This window comes from Amborella trichopoda, chromosome 8 (genome assembly GCF_054954075.1).
Source record: "Amborella trichopoda isolate Santa Cruz 75 chromosome 8, AtrichopodaSantaCruz75HAP2 v2.0, whole genome shotgun sequence".
Taxonomy (NCBI): Eukaryota; Viridiplantae; Streptophyta; class Magnoliopsida; order Amborellales; family Amborellaceae; genus Amborella; species Amborella trichopoda.
This window is the reverse complement of record NC_142343.1, coordinates 16,866,577-16,884,920: the sequence shown is the minus strand read 5'-3', so window position 1 is coordinate 16,884,920 and position 18,344 is coordinate 16,866,577. Positions and strand designations below refer to the sequence as shown.

General features: G+C 38.4%; 1 protein-coding gene across 9 annotated transcripts in view; it reads right to left on the bottom strand.

Moving 5' to 3' along the window:
- The window catches only part of LOC18440465 (structural maintenance of chromosomes protein), a 78,306-nt gene that overhangs the window by 20,645 nt on the left and 39,317 nt on the right, over positions 1–18,344 (bottom strand). For all 9 annotated transcript variants that reach the window (XM_088873846.1, XM_088873847.1, XM_088873848.1 and 6 more), the window contains 4 exons: positions 18,137–18,242; positions 17,041–17,151; positions 13,883–13,959; positions 8,266–8,332 (listed from right to left, as the gene is read on the bottom strand). In XM_088873846.1, the coding sequence (XP_088729972.1) occupies positions 8,266–8,332; positions 13,883–13,959; positions 17,041–17,151; positions 18,137–18,242 (361 nt within the window). The remainder of the gene's footprint in view (positions 1–8,265; positions 8,333–13,882; positions 13,960–17,040; positions 17,152–18,136; positions 18,243–18,344) is intronic.

Here is an 18,344-nt window from a genome sequence, read left to right as displayed (position 1 = left end):
GACAAGGGTCAGAACCGCAAGGGGATAAGAGGCACAAAAGTTGTGGGCGGTCCTACATTCACAAGCCCCGCACATGTCAGGCAAGCAGCTTCATGGGATAGGAGAGAAGGAGACACTTCTGAGGGAGCGTCGAGAGGTGAGGCCTGACGAGGTGGAAGGGTCAAATCAAATATGGGCATCGGCTGAGACAAACGCCTCTAGAGCTTCTTTGGGCCTGTCATACTAGAAGCCCATAACCTGCAGCATAGTTAGGAGGTATCCTTGAGCCTTGTCCATGTTCTCCATGAATTGGGACTTCAATGATGGAGGCGAGGCCAAAGACGAACTTTCTGCAGGGTCAAAGGTTGAAGGCAAGATCTGAAAGCCCACAGGAGAAGCGAAGGATAGAAGTGGTGGTGTCTCCTTACCAACCGGGACTTTTCTCAACCTGCAGCAAGAGTCCAAAGGCTTGTAAATGTTGGGTCCACATGGTTGGGACGAGGGGAGGGGGTGCCGAGGGGAGCGTCCAGGGATGGGTGCCAGAGGAGGGGAAAAGAATAAGGGTTTAGGGTGAGGGTAGTGTTGAGGGTAGAGGGCGGATCCAGAGGGGAAGGGTGCAGAGCTGAGATGTAGGCCACAGTGTGCGACCGAGGTGGAAGGAGAGGGTAAAACCTCGGAGGAGTCCAAGGTTAGGAGGGAGAGATGGAGGAAAAGAGAGGGCTGAAGTGACAAGGAAGTATCCACATAAACAGGTGAAATGACGAGGGGAAGAGGGTGCTAGAGCATGCCCATATGATAAGCGGGGTTTGGAGGTGAGGGGATGGCCACAGGACAGGCGTGGAGCGTTTCAATAGAGATGATGGTCAAGAAAGCAGCGTTACGGGTTGAGTGGCCAAGGTCTAGGGAAAGGAAGGTTCAGAATAAGGAATGAGGGCCATAGTAGACGAAGGCAGTGGAGAGGGAGAGCGAGAAGGGAAGCAAGGAGAAGATGGAGTGGATAGTGGGTTAAGGGAGAGCGAGGGAAGGGGTAAGCCAAGAGAAGAGGGAAGGGGAGGGAAGGGAAGGGGGAGGGGATAGAAAAGGAAGGGGTGGAAAGGGGGGTGGCCTACGGTGAAGAAAGGGGGGGGGGGGGAGGGGATAGAAAAGGAAGGGGTGGAAAGGGGGGTGACCTACAGTGAAGAAGGGGGGGGAGGGGCGTTCTTCACTCGAGGGGCAGCAAAGCTTCCACGAAGGAGGAGGGGATCTTAGTGGGGCTTGGGAGGTATGCAAACGGGATGAAGGTCTACAGCATCTTCAAGAATGTGTGAATAGACATCGGGAAAAGCGGGAGAGGGGTTGGAAGATTGTCCAGCTCCAAAGGGTGGGTCTTACTGGCTGGATAGACTCTGAGCTGGAAATTGAGGGAGGGGCTAGCGTGGAAGGTTGATGAGCTGAGGCAGAGGGAAGAAGGGGAAGCGGGGGGGGGTGAGGTTTGGATGGCCGCCTTGAGATAGGGTTCGAGGTTGTCAAAGAGGAGTTAGGGATGTGAGCCACCTAGCAATGTGGATAGTTGACAAGGGAGGACAGTTCGCTACGGGAGGAGGATACGTGGCTTGAATCAGGAACAGTGGGATGTGGGTGGGGGTACAAAGGTTTAAAGCATGTGGAAGTGGGGGCGAAACACATGGCTGGACATTAGAGTGAAATCTGAAAGAATATTAAGATAGGACCTTGAGTCAACAAGAGGAACACACATGATTTCTCTAGTCCTTAAAAACATCTAGAATCGCCTCTAATCATACAGCAAATCCATAGAATTACATGCGCTTTTCTTCCTGCTTCCATCTTATCATCCTAAATCCCCTTAACACATTCATCCTTATATAATGGTTGAAAACACCCCTCAAGCATGAATGTTTTGTCGTGACCAATTGATGTATCCCATGATGCATCCACCTCAAGCATTTTATTTTCATCTCCAACACAATGCTGATGTAGTATTGCATGTTTCAACTTCTTCATAGTAAGACCATTTCAACTTTTACATCATAAAATCATCTCATAGATATTTAAAAACAGAAGCATTACCACCATCTCCATCATCACTATCCACTGCATCTGATTCCAAGCTATCATCATCAGAGTAGTCACCCTCCGAGACATATTGCTCTTGCTCTTCTGTCTTCTCTCAATCAGCCTACTCTTCCTCTTCCTCTAATGTCAACCTCTTCTTTGATGATCTAGTGACCCACACAGTCCCATGGAACTCTTGCAGCCTTACAAACTTAGCACAACCCCGACTCTCTCCAAGGAACATGTGATCGTCCCCAGCATCGGACTTCAATCATCCAAAGCTCTAAAAGCAATGGGGTCAATATGAAAACACTCCTGATATAGATTATCAATGAATGTATATTGGAACATTCAGCCTCTCTTTGCACGAGTTTGTTTCTCTTTTATATGTAAATCTGTTGGATAAAGCATGAATGCATGATTTAAAATTCAATAAAAGTTAGGGGTAGAAGGTATCTGAAGGTTGATACATCCATGTGAGTTACGAAAGTACAGACTTAGATGAGCTAAAGTTGCAGTCTCAAGCGACAGAACTACAATTAGGCCCAATATTTAAAGGGCCGTCATCTGGAAGTGCCACCCGTTTACAACATGTGCAGCCCCCCGTTGAGCTACATTACAAAGAAATAACATTTCTTAAAGATAGATACATAGACTATAGTAGGCTTATAGCATTGTAGAACTCAACTCAAATCACAAATTTATGAGGAATAAGCAGCGTTTAAAAAATCGGTGACCCGATCCGAAATCGGGTGATCCAAATCAAGTATCGCCAGTACCATTCCGGATCCGTTAATAAAACAGGATCCACTACAGTAAATTGGTGGATGATGTCATGGAACAGCCACTCCCTATAGTAATCCGGACTTTTTGAACGATTTGCTACAGTAAACCGGATTTTTTGACCGATTCGCTACAGTATAGCCGAATTTATGAACCATTTTCTGATAAAAAATGTGGTAATGGGCCCCACCAACTACAAGTCTCATCACATGCCTCATCAAACAGTCAGCTCTTTCCCTTATGCCACGCTTACGTCTTAAGTACCACATGGTACCCATCGATGTTGACGACACCCTTTTATGGTGGCATGCCCTCCCCACATCCTTCGATGTGGGATTGCTTCTACATTTCAACAAGGGCAAGTTCGTCAAGGATTGCTCCCCACATCCTTCGATGTGGGATTTTTTTATTTTTTATTTTGATAATGAACAGCAAGCAGAGTTTTAGTCAGAAACCTTAGAAATCCTCAAAAAAGGAACCCAAGGAACCAAATATTGCCTCATGAATGGGAATTAAAACCCAGAACCTTTGATTCCTTGAAACAACAATAGGATTTTGGATCGATAACAGATTACATGTTTGATTTCACAGAATTAAAAGGGACTTTCTGCTTCGTGAGAGATTACATGTTTAGAGAGAGACAAAAAGTGAAAGAGTAGTTACCGGGAGAGAAAGAAATGATTTGGCATGCCGTAGGGAGCAAAAGGACAAAGGCTGGGCCCTAATACATGAATGCTCAGAAAGAGGGAGATTGAAGCCAGAGATACAGAGGAAATTATAATCATAATGGAGAAACTTCGGATTAAGAGTAGAGAGATAGAGCCTGCGCTTATTCTAGTAAGGTCAATGGGAGGTTTGATGTTAGGGTTTTGATGGAATTGTTGCAAGAACATGGGAAAATATGAGTAGCGTCGGAAAGAGAGAGTTCAGGCAGGGTAAAAGGGCACTCATCAACTTTTCTTGATTGCTTCTATCTCTCTTGCTTATATTCGCCTACATGAAACAATCTATAAAATAATGTTTTTTAAAATTAATAATATTAATTTCTTTTTTATAATTTACAAAAAATAAAAGTACATATAGTTAAGTTTTAATTACATATAATTATAAAAAATATATTCTAACTAATTAATTACATTAAACTTGTTCCATATATCTTCTTTCAAAATTCAAGACTCCTAAGTTAATATAATAATAAAATAAATAAATTGAGTTAGAGATATTCATTTTATTGCCATGTTGCATTTTTATTTTTATTTTTATTATAAAATACAGACAACAAACACTTGACATGAAACAGATTCTCAGTGTTTACATTTTTTTACACAATAATGAAAAAACATAATGCAATTGTCACTATTTCTTTTAGAAACTAAAAGAACACTATATTTAGATTTATAGCAATTTTTTGAAAAAAATTCGTTACAAAACTGGCCGATTCAGCAATTCTTCGAACCGATCCACCGATCCGACACGGGTATGGGTATGACCGATTCGGGTCACCGATACACTTTTTTAAACGCTGGGAATAAGTAAGAACAAAGATTACCTCGATGGACTTTAATTTTATGCCTTATTGATATTATTTGTCCCTAGTGGCACAATCTAAAACTCGTACAAATTCAACTTTATTGTTAGGAGCACTTGAATGTTCACATTGTATTGAGCATAATGGCGCACATATTAAATTGTTCCATGATCTGACTCTTAAAATCAATCTCATAACTAGTATAAAAGTAGTGTGGTTTGATAAAATACCCCACTCCACTCAAGGGCCTATGCAGGTACGCCACTTTTCATCTGCAATCTTTTAAATTGGTGAATATTTTTTCTCATCATACCGAAAGTTCCTCATCTTCCTTTTCACCATCCATCAAATGCAACACCTTTATCAAGGGATTGAACACTTGGTAGGAGTAGGCCACCCCATTCTCAAATTGGGGTTCTAGAATAATACGAAATGCCGCCTTTCCTTTTGTGCTTGGTCCACTTGCTCTTGATCTGTTATTTGTGCAATAGTAGATTGTAGTGTCAAGTATGAAGTGGCAAACCGCATCATCCCTTGCCTTATGAACTTCCTCTTCTTAATGAACAACCTCATCATGGCAAGGACATGTGTGTGGTCATAAATGAAAATAGTAATGGTGTTTGACCTTTATTGTCCCCATGACAATTTCCAACTTACCAATCACCTCAAGCATGAGGCCCATATGATGTTGTTGTGCATGGTGTCCCAAAAATAGGCCACAACCATGTTTGTGACAACCTAGTGATACATTGCTCTTCCACCTACACTATACATTAGTCCACAATGCTATAAATGAATTTTGCATTGTGTCTCCTCAGATGCATCAATGGACTTCAAAAAACACTATCCCCATTGGACAACGCAGCATAAACTCCATAATACTTCTCCCTTCCTATCAGTCCATGAATCAGTTATTATGGTGCGCCATATTTCCCCATGTATCTTATGGGTCTTCAAATAACCATTTGTGAGCTCCACCTCCTTTGGCAATGGCTACTTAGGCTCAAACGGAATATGGGCCACCAACAGGCTCAAATTGTCTCACTCCTTTCAAAATACTTGACTGAGCTTCAAGCTAGCAACATTAGAAGAAATTCCCACTTGGTATATCCATTGGGCTATGTGTTTACATCGTCCTCCTTGAAGTGATTCTCTACAGCAGTTTGTTTCCCAAATTCTCACCACGGCCTCTTGACCGTGTAACATAACAAATCATAGGACCTTTGTACCTTTGTCTAAACATGCCTCTCCCTAATAATCATCTTTTTTCTTTTTTCCCAAACACATCCATTGATCTAACAATCTCATATTTATTGTTTTCATCTTCGTTTTTTGGCCCACCACCAAATGGGCAAACTTTTCTCACCCTGGCATCTGGTGTTACCACCTTATATGGGGCTACATCACCTCTCAAAACCGACAAAATATTTCTTTACTCGATGTAATCCAGCATTGTAACTATTTTCACACGAATTATGTTGAAACCTATTCTTATCTTTTTGCATGGGGGAAATAGTTTGAACTTGGACCATAGTTGCAGGAACCTTGGGGGGGAAGGCAACAATCCCACCTCAGGAACTCGATCCCACAGTTCCTCTAACGGATCTTAGAAAAGGTGGGTTTAGAGAAATAGGGATCTCGCTACTTATAAAATTAAATCTCGATCTACATGCTTGTAGGATCCCTCCGAGGAGAAGCATTATACTATTAATTGAATTATTGTTGCTCTCCTTGGTATTATACATTTATTTCTTTAGAATATATTAAACAGCAGTGCATATCAAATCATGGCATACTAGAATTGTGGTATTAAAAAACTACAGTTTAATATCACAGTAACCAAATTTATGATATTTATTAAACTATATTATAACTATGACATTGGCAATAAGCTAAGGTATATGTTAATAGATCGAACAGGTTGAAACCCCTTACAATATCACTAAAGGGATGAAAAGATTACAAATTACATTTGCGGGTAATGCTTTTAACTTTTGACATCAATCAGCTATGTCCTCAAAAAATTGTTCAAAATGTCCAAATTACCCATGTTGCGTGTTGGGAGCTAGAACAATTAGGGGTACTTTGGTAATTTTACCCCCAATTATCATTTCGTTAAGGCCTCTAGAGGTAAAATTATCAAAGTACTCCTAATTAGGGCTTCAAATTGCCAAATAACAGCGATTTGGGAATTAAAGTTAAAAGCATACCGTCAAGTGTAATTTGTAATTTTTTGAACCCTTTAATGATATCGTAAGAAGTTTCAACCCCTTTTTTAATGTTTCCCCTTCTTTCTTTAACTTCTCTCAAACACCTTTCTCTACTTAACTCTCTCTCTCTCTCTCTCTCTCTCTCTCTCTCTCTCTCTCTCTCTCTCTGTCATTATACCCTTTTCCTATAACTAATTGTGTCATTCTCTCTAGACATGGTGTTATCCCCTAAATCCCTCTCTCTAACCATGCCTTTCTCTAACATTCTCTTTAAGTCCTTTTTCTCTCAATCATGCCCCTTCTTTCTCTAACCTTACCCTTTCTCTCCATGCTCCCCGGAATCATGTTCTCTCTCTCTCTCTCTCTCTCTCTCTCTCTCTCTCTCTCTCTCTCTCTCTCTCTCTTTCTCTCTCATCATTGTCCTACTCTCTCTAACTCTATCCACTACTAACTCTCTCCAACAGTATCCTTTTATCACTTTACCAAGTCCTTTTTCTTTAAATCCTCTCTCCCACTAAATGTGCCCTTTCTCTCTAACTCCTCTATCTCTAACCATGTCATTTCTCTCTAAGTCCTCTCTCTCTCTCTCTCTCTCTCTCTCTATATATATATATATATATATATATCGCCATCCAAGCCTTATCCCAATGATTTGGGGTTGGCTATATATATATATATATATAGTTCTCTTCTATCACTTTCTCTGTCTTTCTCTCTCTATGAAGCCATGTAGCCATCGCTGTGAAGCTTTGTTAGACAATTGTGAAGCCTGATTTGTGTTCGAGAACGTCCAAATAGGCTATCAAACAAGTATTCAAAAACTTCTAGATATCAATAGTTCCAATTTCCAGGGAACTAAAACTTCCAAGTTCCAAGGAATCCCAAGCTTCCAGTTCTCAAATGTGCCCCGACAGAAAGTTACCCCTTTGAACCAAAGATTTTGTTGAAAAAAGCAATACTTTTGGGATGTTTCGTCAATTATTGTGTCATCTAATTTCAATTCAATAGGTACTTTGGTCACATTAGATAGTCAATTAGTATATAAAGTAAATCCCTCCATATTCAGCTAGGTGGTAGGAGTTTATGTTGAGCTATACCACACGCTTAATTGAATTCTCAGTTAGGCTTGCTTTCCCTCAAGTTGCTAGAGAAATGGATCCACATTGTAGCTAATTCAGGCAAAGAAGAACAATAATATTGCACCGGGGTGAAATATCACAAACTTGCAAACTACAACTACTGCTATGAAGATCAAACAATGAGTTATATAAATAAACAATCAAGTGATATACTCAAGTAGGTTTAAAAAATTTATAATAGGTTTAAAATTTTCTCAATACTCAAGTAGGTTTAAAAAATTTATAATAGGTTTAAAATTTTCTAAAAGCAAAATTACACTAATATGAAACTATAAGAATTTTTTTTTCACACAATTTTTTTAAGATTTCTCAAAATCTAATAAAAATTATTTAAAGAAGGATGAATAAGATACAAACATCAGACTCTCTAATTACATTTGATTCTAATAAAAGAGGATTTTTTCCAGTAGAAAAAAGAAAAACATTAAAGAAGAAATTATATATAAGATAAACATGACATAACTTTGATAAAGTTCAAAGGATAGAGGGGATCTATGAAGGCTGAAAATCTTAAAGTATTAAAGCTTTCCTGGCATTCATTGAAGAAGTACACAGCAAAATTGTAGGAACGTACCTTTTCAATTTCACTAACTTCATTGGCTTTAGCCACACGAAAATTAAGTGCCTCTTCTTTCAGATGCCTGCTTAAATATGCAGCAACTCAATGATAAGGCTTGCAATCATTAATACCTTTCCTAATTAAAGGAGAAATACATTAATATCAAAGAGCCTCAATTTTCATGGAACAAGTCATTTGAAGCGTTATCATCGAACATGAGATAACATTACAATAAGATATAAACATTGAAGTGTAATTATTTAATTAATGAAGAGCAAATAAACTTAGCAAAGTCAGTGATAAATAATACTTAAGAAAATCCCTATGACGCTAATAAAGCCTTGCAACTCCAAGAAATATGCATCAAGGAATTAGTTTGAAGCCTCTGGCCCCAGTCAAGAAACCCTTTCTGGATTGATATTCTGTAATATCATTTGGATGGCCATCAAAATTAGCATAACTTCCAGCAGTAAAATCTCATGCAAACGGGACCTCTGAATGACGACGCATTGAAAATCACATTTCATGTTGCAACCCCAGCAAACCCACTTTAAATCCCATTTATGTTAAAATCATTTCCTAGAACTGTTAATACAATTAGAGCCAGATGGTTCACAATGTGAAACCAGGAATAAGCTAGAAAATGACATGACAAATTCATAAGAAGTAGCAGAGTTGATCCGCTTCACAAAGCCAAAGGAGGCAGGCGCATAGAAGAAACACAACCTCATTGATGAAAGAGGCATACTCTATAAAGAGAAGGGTAGTTTGGGAAGTGAAAAGATGTAACTCATTTGTAATTTGATTGTTAATTTTTCTTCTTGAGATCAATTTAGTAAATGGAAATATGGCCAAATTATGGTTACCGGAATCGTCAACCCTAGCTAGCGATTCTGGTTGGAACCGCGATTTTGCGTTTCTATGAAGCACTCACCACAAATCCTGATTCCTGCAAGTTTGGAATCACGACTCCACATTTTTTAATCTCGTTCTAATGTTTTTGAAAACTAGATTCCACATCACCAAAGTTTGGGATTGTGGGCACACAAACCGTGATTCAACCAATGAGACCTCGCTTCCAATTTTTAGAAGTAGCGATCAGAGATTTTAGGAATCTAAATCCACAACATCAAAATGATTGCCAAAATCTTATGGAATGCTTGAAATATTTTAAACAATATTTGAAAATTTCTGATATTTAATTTTATTTTCTATATTAAATCTAAAAACTGGTCTAAGAAGGTGATGACCTTAAACTTTTCCTTAAACCCATCCTATGCCCAGGTAAAAGGGCATGGTTACGTTAGGTAGGCAGCCAACGTATAATTTTGCCTAACTAAAATTTTTCCTACTTAGGCAACTAATTCAGAAGTTTAGGGCGAAGGGAAAAGACCTCCATGTGGTCTTTATTGATCTAGAGAAAGCTTATGATAGAGTCGAGATTTAATTTGGCGAGTGTTGGTAAAGAAAGGCGCTTCTAAACACTATATCAACTTGGTGAGGGATATGTACAATGTAGCGGTAACTAATGTATGAACTAGTGGAGAGACGAGTGAATTTTCAGTGACAATAGATCTATATCAAGGGTTAGCATTGAGCCCGTACCTCTTTGTCTTAGTTATGGACGACTTAACTAGGCACCTACAGGATGAGGTACCGTGGTGCATGTTGTTCGCAGATGACATAGTTTTGATTGATGAGACCCGAAACGGCGTTGACACAAAGTTCGAACTTTGAGGGATACTCTGGAATCCAAAGGTTTTAAAATTAGTTGAACTAAGACAGAGTATATGGAGTGCAAGTTTAGTAATAATAGAAGTAGAGACGAGGAAGTAGTTAAGATTGACGACCAGGAAGTACAAAAAAGACCGTATTTTTGACATCAAGGAAGATGTCGCAAATAGAATTAGAGCTGGATGGGCGAAGTGGAGATGTGCAACTCGAATTTTATATAATCGCCGCATACCAATGAGGCTGAAAGGCAAGTACTATAGGACAACGGTGAGACCAGCATTGCACTATGGAGCGAAATGTTGGGCGGAAAAAAAACGATATACCCATAGAATGAGTGTAGCGAAGATGAGGATGTTGAGATGGATGAGTGGCAAGACAAGAGGGGATAGAATTCATAATGAATCTATTCGAGAGAATTTAGGCGTAGCACCAATAAGCGATAAAATGAGAAATAGTAGACTAAGGTGGGCTGGCCATGTATGGCACCAACCAAGTACAGCACTTGTTACGAGGGCGAATTAGTTTAAGTGGAAGACTGAAAAGGGCAAGGGGTAGGCCCAAAAGAACGTGGTTGGAAGTAGTCCTAAAAGATATGGGGGCTTATAGTCTCACTGAGGATATGACCTTTAATAGAGCAGAATGGAGAATGGAGAATCAAGATTCATGTAGCAGACCCCAATTAATTGGGAAAAGGTTAAAATGATGATGATGATGATTCAATCTAGAAACTCTAGGTAAGTACTTAGTTAAGTTAAGGGTATTCAAACTTGTTTCTAATAGTTTTCAGAGAACTATGATAAAGGACATCTAATACATTGACTCCAATGTTAGGCGATGGCTGTCAAAGACATTGATTCCAAGAATAGGGGAGCCCTAGGTAAGCATACTTGATATATGGAATCCAATACGAAGGAATTCTTTCTTCCAAACAGTCTAAAAAATCTTTTGCCTTCCGGAACCCGTTTCTTGACAATTTCTAGCCCAGTTCTATGTGGTTTGGTGTGCGATTCCTGTAATTAGAAATCTCGATTACTAGTTGATGGGATTGTGATTCCATAAGGTAGGAATCTTGATTCCTATTGGATCGAAGCATAATTTCAAAATAGTACAAATCCTGCTTCATGTGATATGCATTATATGGACGATGATTTCGACAAGAGGAATCATCTGGCCACCCACGATTCCAATTCTTGATACGATTCGGAATCACAACGATTCGGAATCACAACGATTCGGAATCACAACGGGTTAATCGTGTACTTCTACTATTTAATAATAATATTATGAAAAATTGTGTGATCCAGTGGGACAACGTTTTCACAGCTTCTCTTGACTGTATAGAACCTTGCTTACTATATAGAACCTGGCTCGCGGAAACTCTTTGGGATTTGATTCTTCACCTATATGATGAATCTTAGAGCAGATCTATAAGATCAAAAGTATCCTTTAATGATCTAATATGGTATCAAAGCATATTTATTAAGTTTTGGTTGTTTTTTGGTGATCAAATAAGAACTTTTTCACCCTTTCTCTCTGTTGCAAAGTTTCAATTGTCCCTCTTGGTGATCAAATTCAGGATTTTGTACCCTGTAACTTTGCTGTAAAGATCCTTTGCTTTCTTGGTTAAGCTTATCACTCTGGTTGTTTGAACTAAGGGATTTTCTACTAAATTCGATAGAGAATAGGTGGATCTCCAAACCCCCTTTTCCTACTCATTTTGATACAGAATGCTCTTTCCATAGAGGGACAGAGTTTTTCTTATGGTTATTTGCAGACTTTGATGAACCTTCAATCACTTTCTGGGGGGAGATTGGTTTCTAAATTTGCCCTTCATTAGTATTTTGAGGGCTACTTATTGCTTGATAAGAATTTATTGGCAGTCCAGCACTAATTTCCTGACTTCTTTTAGTATTTTGAGGTCTGGTGATTGCTCAATCAGAATTTACTGGCAATCCAACATTTATTTCCTGGTTATATATTCTTCTCCAGCTGGTTTTTCTTAGATTATTGTGCTATTGAACACCAGTGATGCTTTATAATGGCTAGGACGAATGGAACATCACATGTTGTGCCTTCCAAATGCAATGGAAGAAACTATTTCCGCTGTTCATCCATCATGAGTAACTTTCTACAGGGCATAGATTTGTTTGGGGCATTTGATGGCTCTAAATCTAGACCTGTTGAAGACAGAGGTGCCTAAAAATGGAGAAATGACAGCCAAAATTAAAACCTAGATTCCCCAATCAGTTGAGGACAACATTGCCCTACACTAGACTCCTGCCACATGCAAGGACAGGTAAAATTAGCTGAAGAAGATCTACGCAGACTAATTATGCTCAACTCCAACAAATCTAGCAGATAAACTTGAATGGAATAAGGAGCATACAAAAGTATCACACTGCACTGGAAGAGCACTGCACTAGAAGGCCATTAGTTCCTCAAGCACCCACGGAGACTATGGCCTACTTGAGAGCGAGATTTCGTCCGCTCCTGTTCCTAATGGGACTTCAAAATGTGTTCCAGTTCACCAGATCTTCAATCGTGAATAGACCCATTATGCCAGATTAGGACACTGCACTAGAGGAGCCGCGGACCAAAGAAACACAGATAAAGGGGATGTAACGAATCTCCTCATGATGCAACTCTTTTGGAATTTTTAAGGGAGAAAAGCAAGGGATGTTAGTTGTCCACTGTACACCTGCAAAGAGTATGGCCATATGTCATCCTAATGTCTCAAGAATCCAAGTGCCATATGTTGCTATTGTAATGAATTTGGTCGTGTTATATCCATAAGCAGGAAGAGGCCTCCCAAGAATCCAAAGACCCACGCATTGATTGCTAATGTTGGTGAGAGCTCCACTCATATGCAAGATGGTAACAAAATACAAATCCCATGTCTACACCACCACTGGCATCAAGGACATCTCAGCTGCTTTCTTTGGAATCTGGTCCTCAAGGCAATTGAGGACAAGGGAGCCTCCTCATGTTTTCATCTAACTCTTGGGTCATCGATTCTAGTCCCATGGGACAAATGATGTGCAGAAAAGTAAACACATCTTTCTATAATGGTGATTCCAAAATGTATACTACGGATGGAATTTCTCTTCCAATATCAGTGTTGCAGCCCTATCTGTTTTCCTTCCGCCTCCTCTCTTCTCTCTTTCCAAAAGGCTAATACTCAAAAATTTTCATATCTGAGTCACAGCTTGTTGATAATAAATTTCATATCTTATTTCATTTATCTCGTTGTGTTCGATACAAAATCTTCGTACTAGGAAGGTAGTTGGATGGGGCTCAGACATGAACAGCTCTTTCTCCTTGATTTCCCATCGGGTAAATCTCCTCCTACTACTTTACTTGCCCCAAAATATGATGATAGTTCCCTTAAGAAAGATATAAGACATACCCTACAAACAGAGAAAGCCAATCAATCAAGGAAACAAAAACCCATTATAGAGGGAAAAAAGACCAACACAAAGCTAGTAGCTCATATGTATGCGACCACAGATCTGTTCAACCATGGTTCAGGGCAGCATTTTGCAAAAGGACCCATTTGTGGTTCGGTGGCTACTTGGAAGATGATTTTTGGCCTTTTCACGTGCACACTCACTTTCAAAAAGTATGTGCTTTGTCAGTGGGATAAAAACAGTAAGTACTTCTTGAGTCAACTATCTCAAAAAAAAAACAGAAAGTGCCTGCTTTTATCCCAACCACAAAATCACACATTTCTTCGAAAGTCAAACCACATGGTTTCCAAACCACAAATAACAGGCAAACAACTGGTAACATATCCGACTAAATATTGTGCTCATGATGCTTTCCAAAAACATCCAAGGAAACAAATCCCAAAAGGCAGGTATATGCAGTAGTGAAATCACAAATGGGCTGGTTATTGGACCTATTATCTGCAATTCGCTTCTCTGCCTTTAACATTGAGTTTGCAAGAGACTCTGCTAAGATTTTCATCTTATCAACCTGCATGATCAACAAAGTAAATCAAAATGTGAGACTTCCTTTGCCAACAATCCAGGAAGAAAAAAAAAATACCCATGAACTACCTGCTTGTCACTTAGCTAGGACCAATAATTAATGACAATCACACTTATCTTATTCCCAGAGACCATATGAGATAGAACGCAGGGATTCAGATTCAGACAAAAATTGCTAGAGCTGATTATACATAGACTTGATTTAAGGTAGATGGAGAACCCTAGTACTAGGTTTAATTAATTCAAAAGATAAAACAAATACATATGTGTATGCATAGAATTTCACTTCTTGGAACCCTCATTCCAGCAAGCCTTCTGATTTGTATCTGATTTTATAGTACTCAATTGCCTGGGAAGCTTTTAAACAACACTTATAATTTTCCTATGGTGACCATGAAGTATTATATTACATTCCAGGTTCAAAACAATAAACCCACCTTGCTGCAATTTAATTACCTGTCAGTAAAGTAATCCCGATTTCAAAATAAATTCTTGTGTTGAAAATATTCTTTGCATGCTGAAGAAATTATGTTTGCATGCAAAACAATAAATAAGCCTATCAATATGTTGTTTTTTCAATATGAAATCCATGCAATGAATCTTTATTGAATAAATTATTTGTGAGAAAATTCACAGAAAGGCCCATGGTTATATTGCATGCACGCGGAACATGCACCTTCAGTTCCATATGAGAATCTGTTTGAATAAGAGCGAGTTGCAGCAAGGTCCACACAGGATTTGGAAGTTACCCTTTAGAGCCAAATTTTTAGAAGTTCTATCCTCAGGATTCTGACCTAAATTTTCCTTTCCATCTTGACATCCAGTTGATACTCATGCCTTGGCCGAGCAACACATAGAGCTGCCACTCAAATGTCACAAATTGCCCAATTCAGCAAATAGCCGCCTTCCTAACCTTCGACGAATGAGGTGGAGAAAGTTCCCCACTTATCCGATCTTTTCCTTTCACTTAATTGGTTAAGAAGTTGACAATGTGATGCAGGAAATTTGAGAAAACAGTAAAATAGCAAGAAACAAAGCCAAACACAAGCACAAATTCAAAAAACCAAGGGTTTTTCTCCACATCCAAGCTAGGATGCAAAATGTGAGCTTTTCTTTTTCTCAATTCTGGAAAATCACATGACTGCCTTCTCCTAGGCCCCCTACGTACCTCTTTATAATATCATTTAACATTCCAAGTACAAAAAGTGTCAAAACAAATAATGCATTTACCCATATATCCCAACTTAAACTTAAAATTTGATATTAATTCTACTTAATTTAGAACGAGACATAAGTTCATTCATGAACTTCGAAGCATGTAACCCTTCAGACTTATTTTCACCTTTGTTTCTTCACTTGTGTGTATAAAGCAATAAACAATTTCTATTTTGGATTCTCTAGGAAGAGGCGCATTCAATCTCTATCATATTCCTTTGGGCCTAGAAATCAATACTATAAGAAAGACAGGTAGACTTACTCTCTTAATAGGTTTAAGAAAATTATATAATATTAGAAGTGTACTGTAATTACTATCATGATAACTTTGGATCAAAAGGGAGAGTACAATTTAAGAAAGATACAGATAGATCTAGGCACTCTTTCTATATAGACATGTACCTTACTATATTTGTCAACTACCCACCTTTCTAGGTCACAGGCCCTATATCCTCTCTTGGGACTGGGTCCTCTTTTATTCTTGCAACATGTGTCAACCCCTTAACTGTGGCTTAATAATATCATCATCATCAACGCCTTTCCCTAACTATTTGGGGTCAGCTACATGAATCGTGGTCCGCCATTTTGCTCTATCAAGGGCCATATCCTCAGTGAGGCTATAAGCCCCAACAGTGTTTCTTACTACTTCCAACTATGTCCTTTTAGCCTACCATTTGCCTTTTTGAGCCTTCCACTTGAACTAACTCATACCTCCTAACCGGTGTTGTATTGGGTATGCGTTGTGCAAGTCCAGTCCACTTAAGTCTGCTTTCTCTCATCTTATCATCTTTTAGAACCACATCTATGTTTTACCAAATGTATTCATTTCGAATTCTATCCCTTCTTGCCTTGCCACTCATCCATCTCAACATCCTCATCTCAGCTACACTGATCTTATGTATATGTTGTTTCTTGACCGCACATCATTACGCCCCATAAAACAAAGCTGCTCTCAGAGCTATCTTATAAAACTTGCCCTTCAGCTTCATTGGTATGCAATCACATAACTTCGGTTGCACATCTCCATTTCGCCCACCCAGCTCTAATTCTATGTGCAACATCTTCATCAAGCTCTCCATTTTCCTGGATTATCAACCCAAGATATCGAAAGTGCGCTTTTTTTTTGTATTTCTTGACCGTCATTATTGATAAATTTTGATAGACCAAACTGATACTTACATCATGAAGTGAACGAAACAAATAAGTAGACTTTCAAAGGAAAAATTATGTTGGAGAACTCCTAATTTATATAGCAACTATATTTCCAACAATTCACTATAGTAAAACAGAAGATTTCAGACAATTTTGTCAAATGTGATGTTGACAATCCAGAGAAAACCATCCTAATAATACACAATTTTTCTTTAAGCAAGTATAAATATACATACTGAATCTCGACCCAGGGATGAAAACATCATATAATATCCACATACAAGATTCGATCATGATTACAAAGGAAAATAGGGAATAAATAGACTCCACAATTAAAACGTCAATAAACAAAAAACTTCCATTAGAAATAATAATGTTTAGAATGTCTTTAATCTTATACAATAGAAGCATATGAAATGCCTATGAATGCTACAGGTGTAGTTGGGAGAAGAGAAAGAGCAAACAGGAAGTGCATGGGAAGCATTACTTCAGAACTACACACACAACCACCAATACAAGATGTACAAAGAGACAAAACACTTGCATGGCATCCTATAAGAACATCACACTGAATCAACATTTATTGGGGGAGATATGAGGGGTGAGGATGTCCAATTACCATTTGAGGGTCCATGCAAATTACCCAAGGAAAGGTTATAAAAGTATAATTGTCACAAATCAGAAACGAAATTCACCATACCTTCTGAGAATGGATCTCAGGTGAATCTCCACTGCTTAGGACCTTTTTCTTCAGAAAGAGCACCTCCAGTCTAGAACATGACGTAACTTCTGCAAGAGCTTCCTTCAAAGCCTAGTTTACAGACATACATTTGTTATAAAATAGTGGAACTGGAAGAATAAAGGAATCTGAACAATTCCAGTTAACTACAATATGAGTAAGCATAACACCTACAAAGACTAAATAAAAGTATTTGTGTTATCATTAAAAAGGAGAAGAACAAAAGCAGGAACTATAGAACTTTTGTAAATCTACTTAGTAGTCGTAGGGTAGCTCCCATGACTGTAACACATCAAGCTAACCATTTTTGGTCATATAACTATGAAATTAATTGTTTCATTTCCTAATTGTACAGAATTACAGATGTACCTGAAATAAAATGAAGCACAAACAAACTGCTCAAGGAAAAAATAACAAAAACAAACATCTACATGCCATGGACATAGAAAAGAGGATAGGACATCCTACAACTTCATACACAGGACACCAGCAGCCTTCCAGCCTCACTAACCTCATAGAAAATATAAGGAACACTAGAATGGTTCGATCAACTACCATACCTGCTAGTGATGTTATATAGTCAAATTAATCTAGACTTGCTGCTTTTGATGTATAGCCAACAAAAATGTGTTATAAAAGGTTGTAACTCAGTATCAATGCCGGAAATACTTTCCCCAAAAACACACATATTCAAAAATTAGGAGTACACTTTTGATGTATAGCCAAGAAAAATGTGTTACAAAAGATAGTATCTCAGTATCAATGCCAGAAATACTATCCCCAAAAACACACTTATTCAAAAGTTAGGAGTCTACAGTTCCATAAACTAGTGAATATGATATAGAAGCATGAAACACAATGTGAAACAAGAAGTAAGAAGTAGACAATTTGCAGCCACACATGACCTTCCTGTCAGGGCTTGATGTTCTCTTAATTAACAGTACCAAGTAATGCTTAATCTCTACAGTGAAATTGCCTATAATGCCTAATGGCTAATGCATTGTAAAAACTCACAATCACACATAAAGAGATAACATCAGTGAAAAGCAATGCTCACTTCAAATGTGGCAAGTGTTGTTTTTTCAGATGCTGCTTCTTGAGTTTCATGTGATTCTTTCTTTGCATAGAGTTTTTGTTGCAAGGCTGCCGCTTCAGCGTCTATTCTGTAAAACCAATTAAAATTAGAAAAGAAAACAAGAAATATAATTATTAGCGACGATAACAAACGTTTCTATTTAATATTGAATCAAAGTTTATTCAATGTC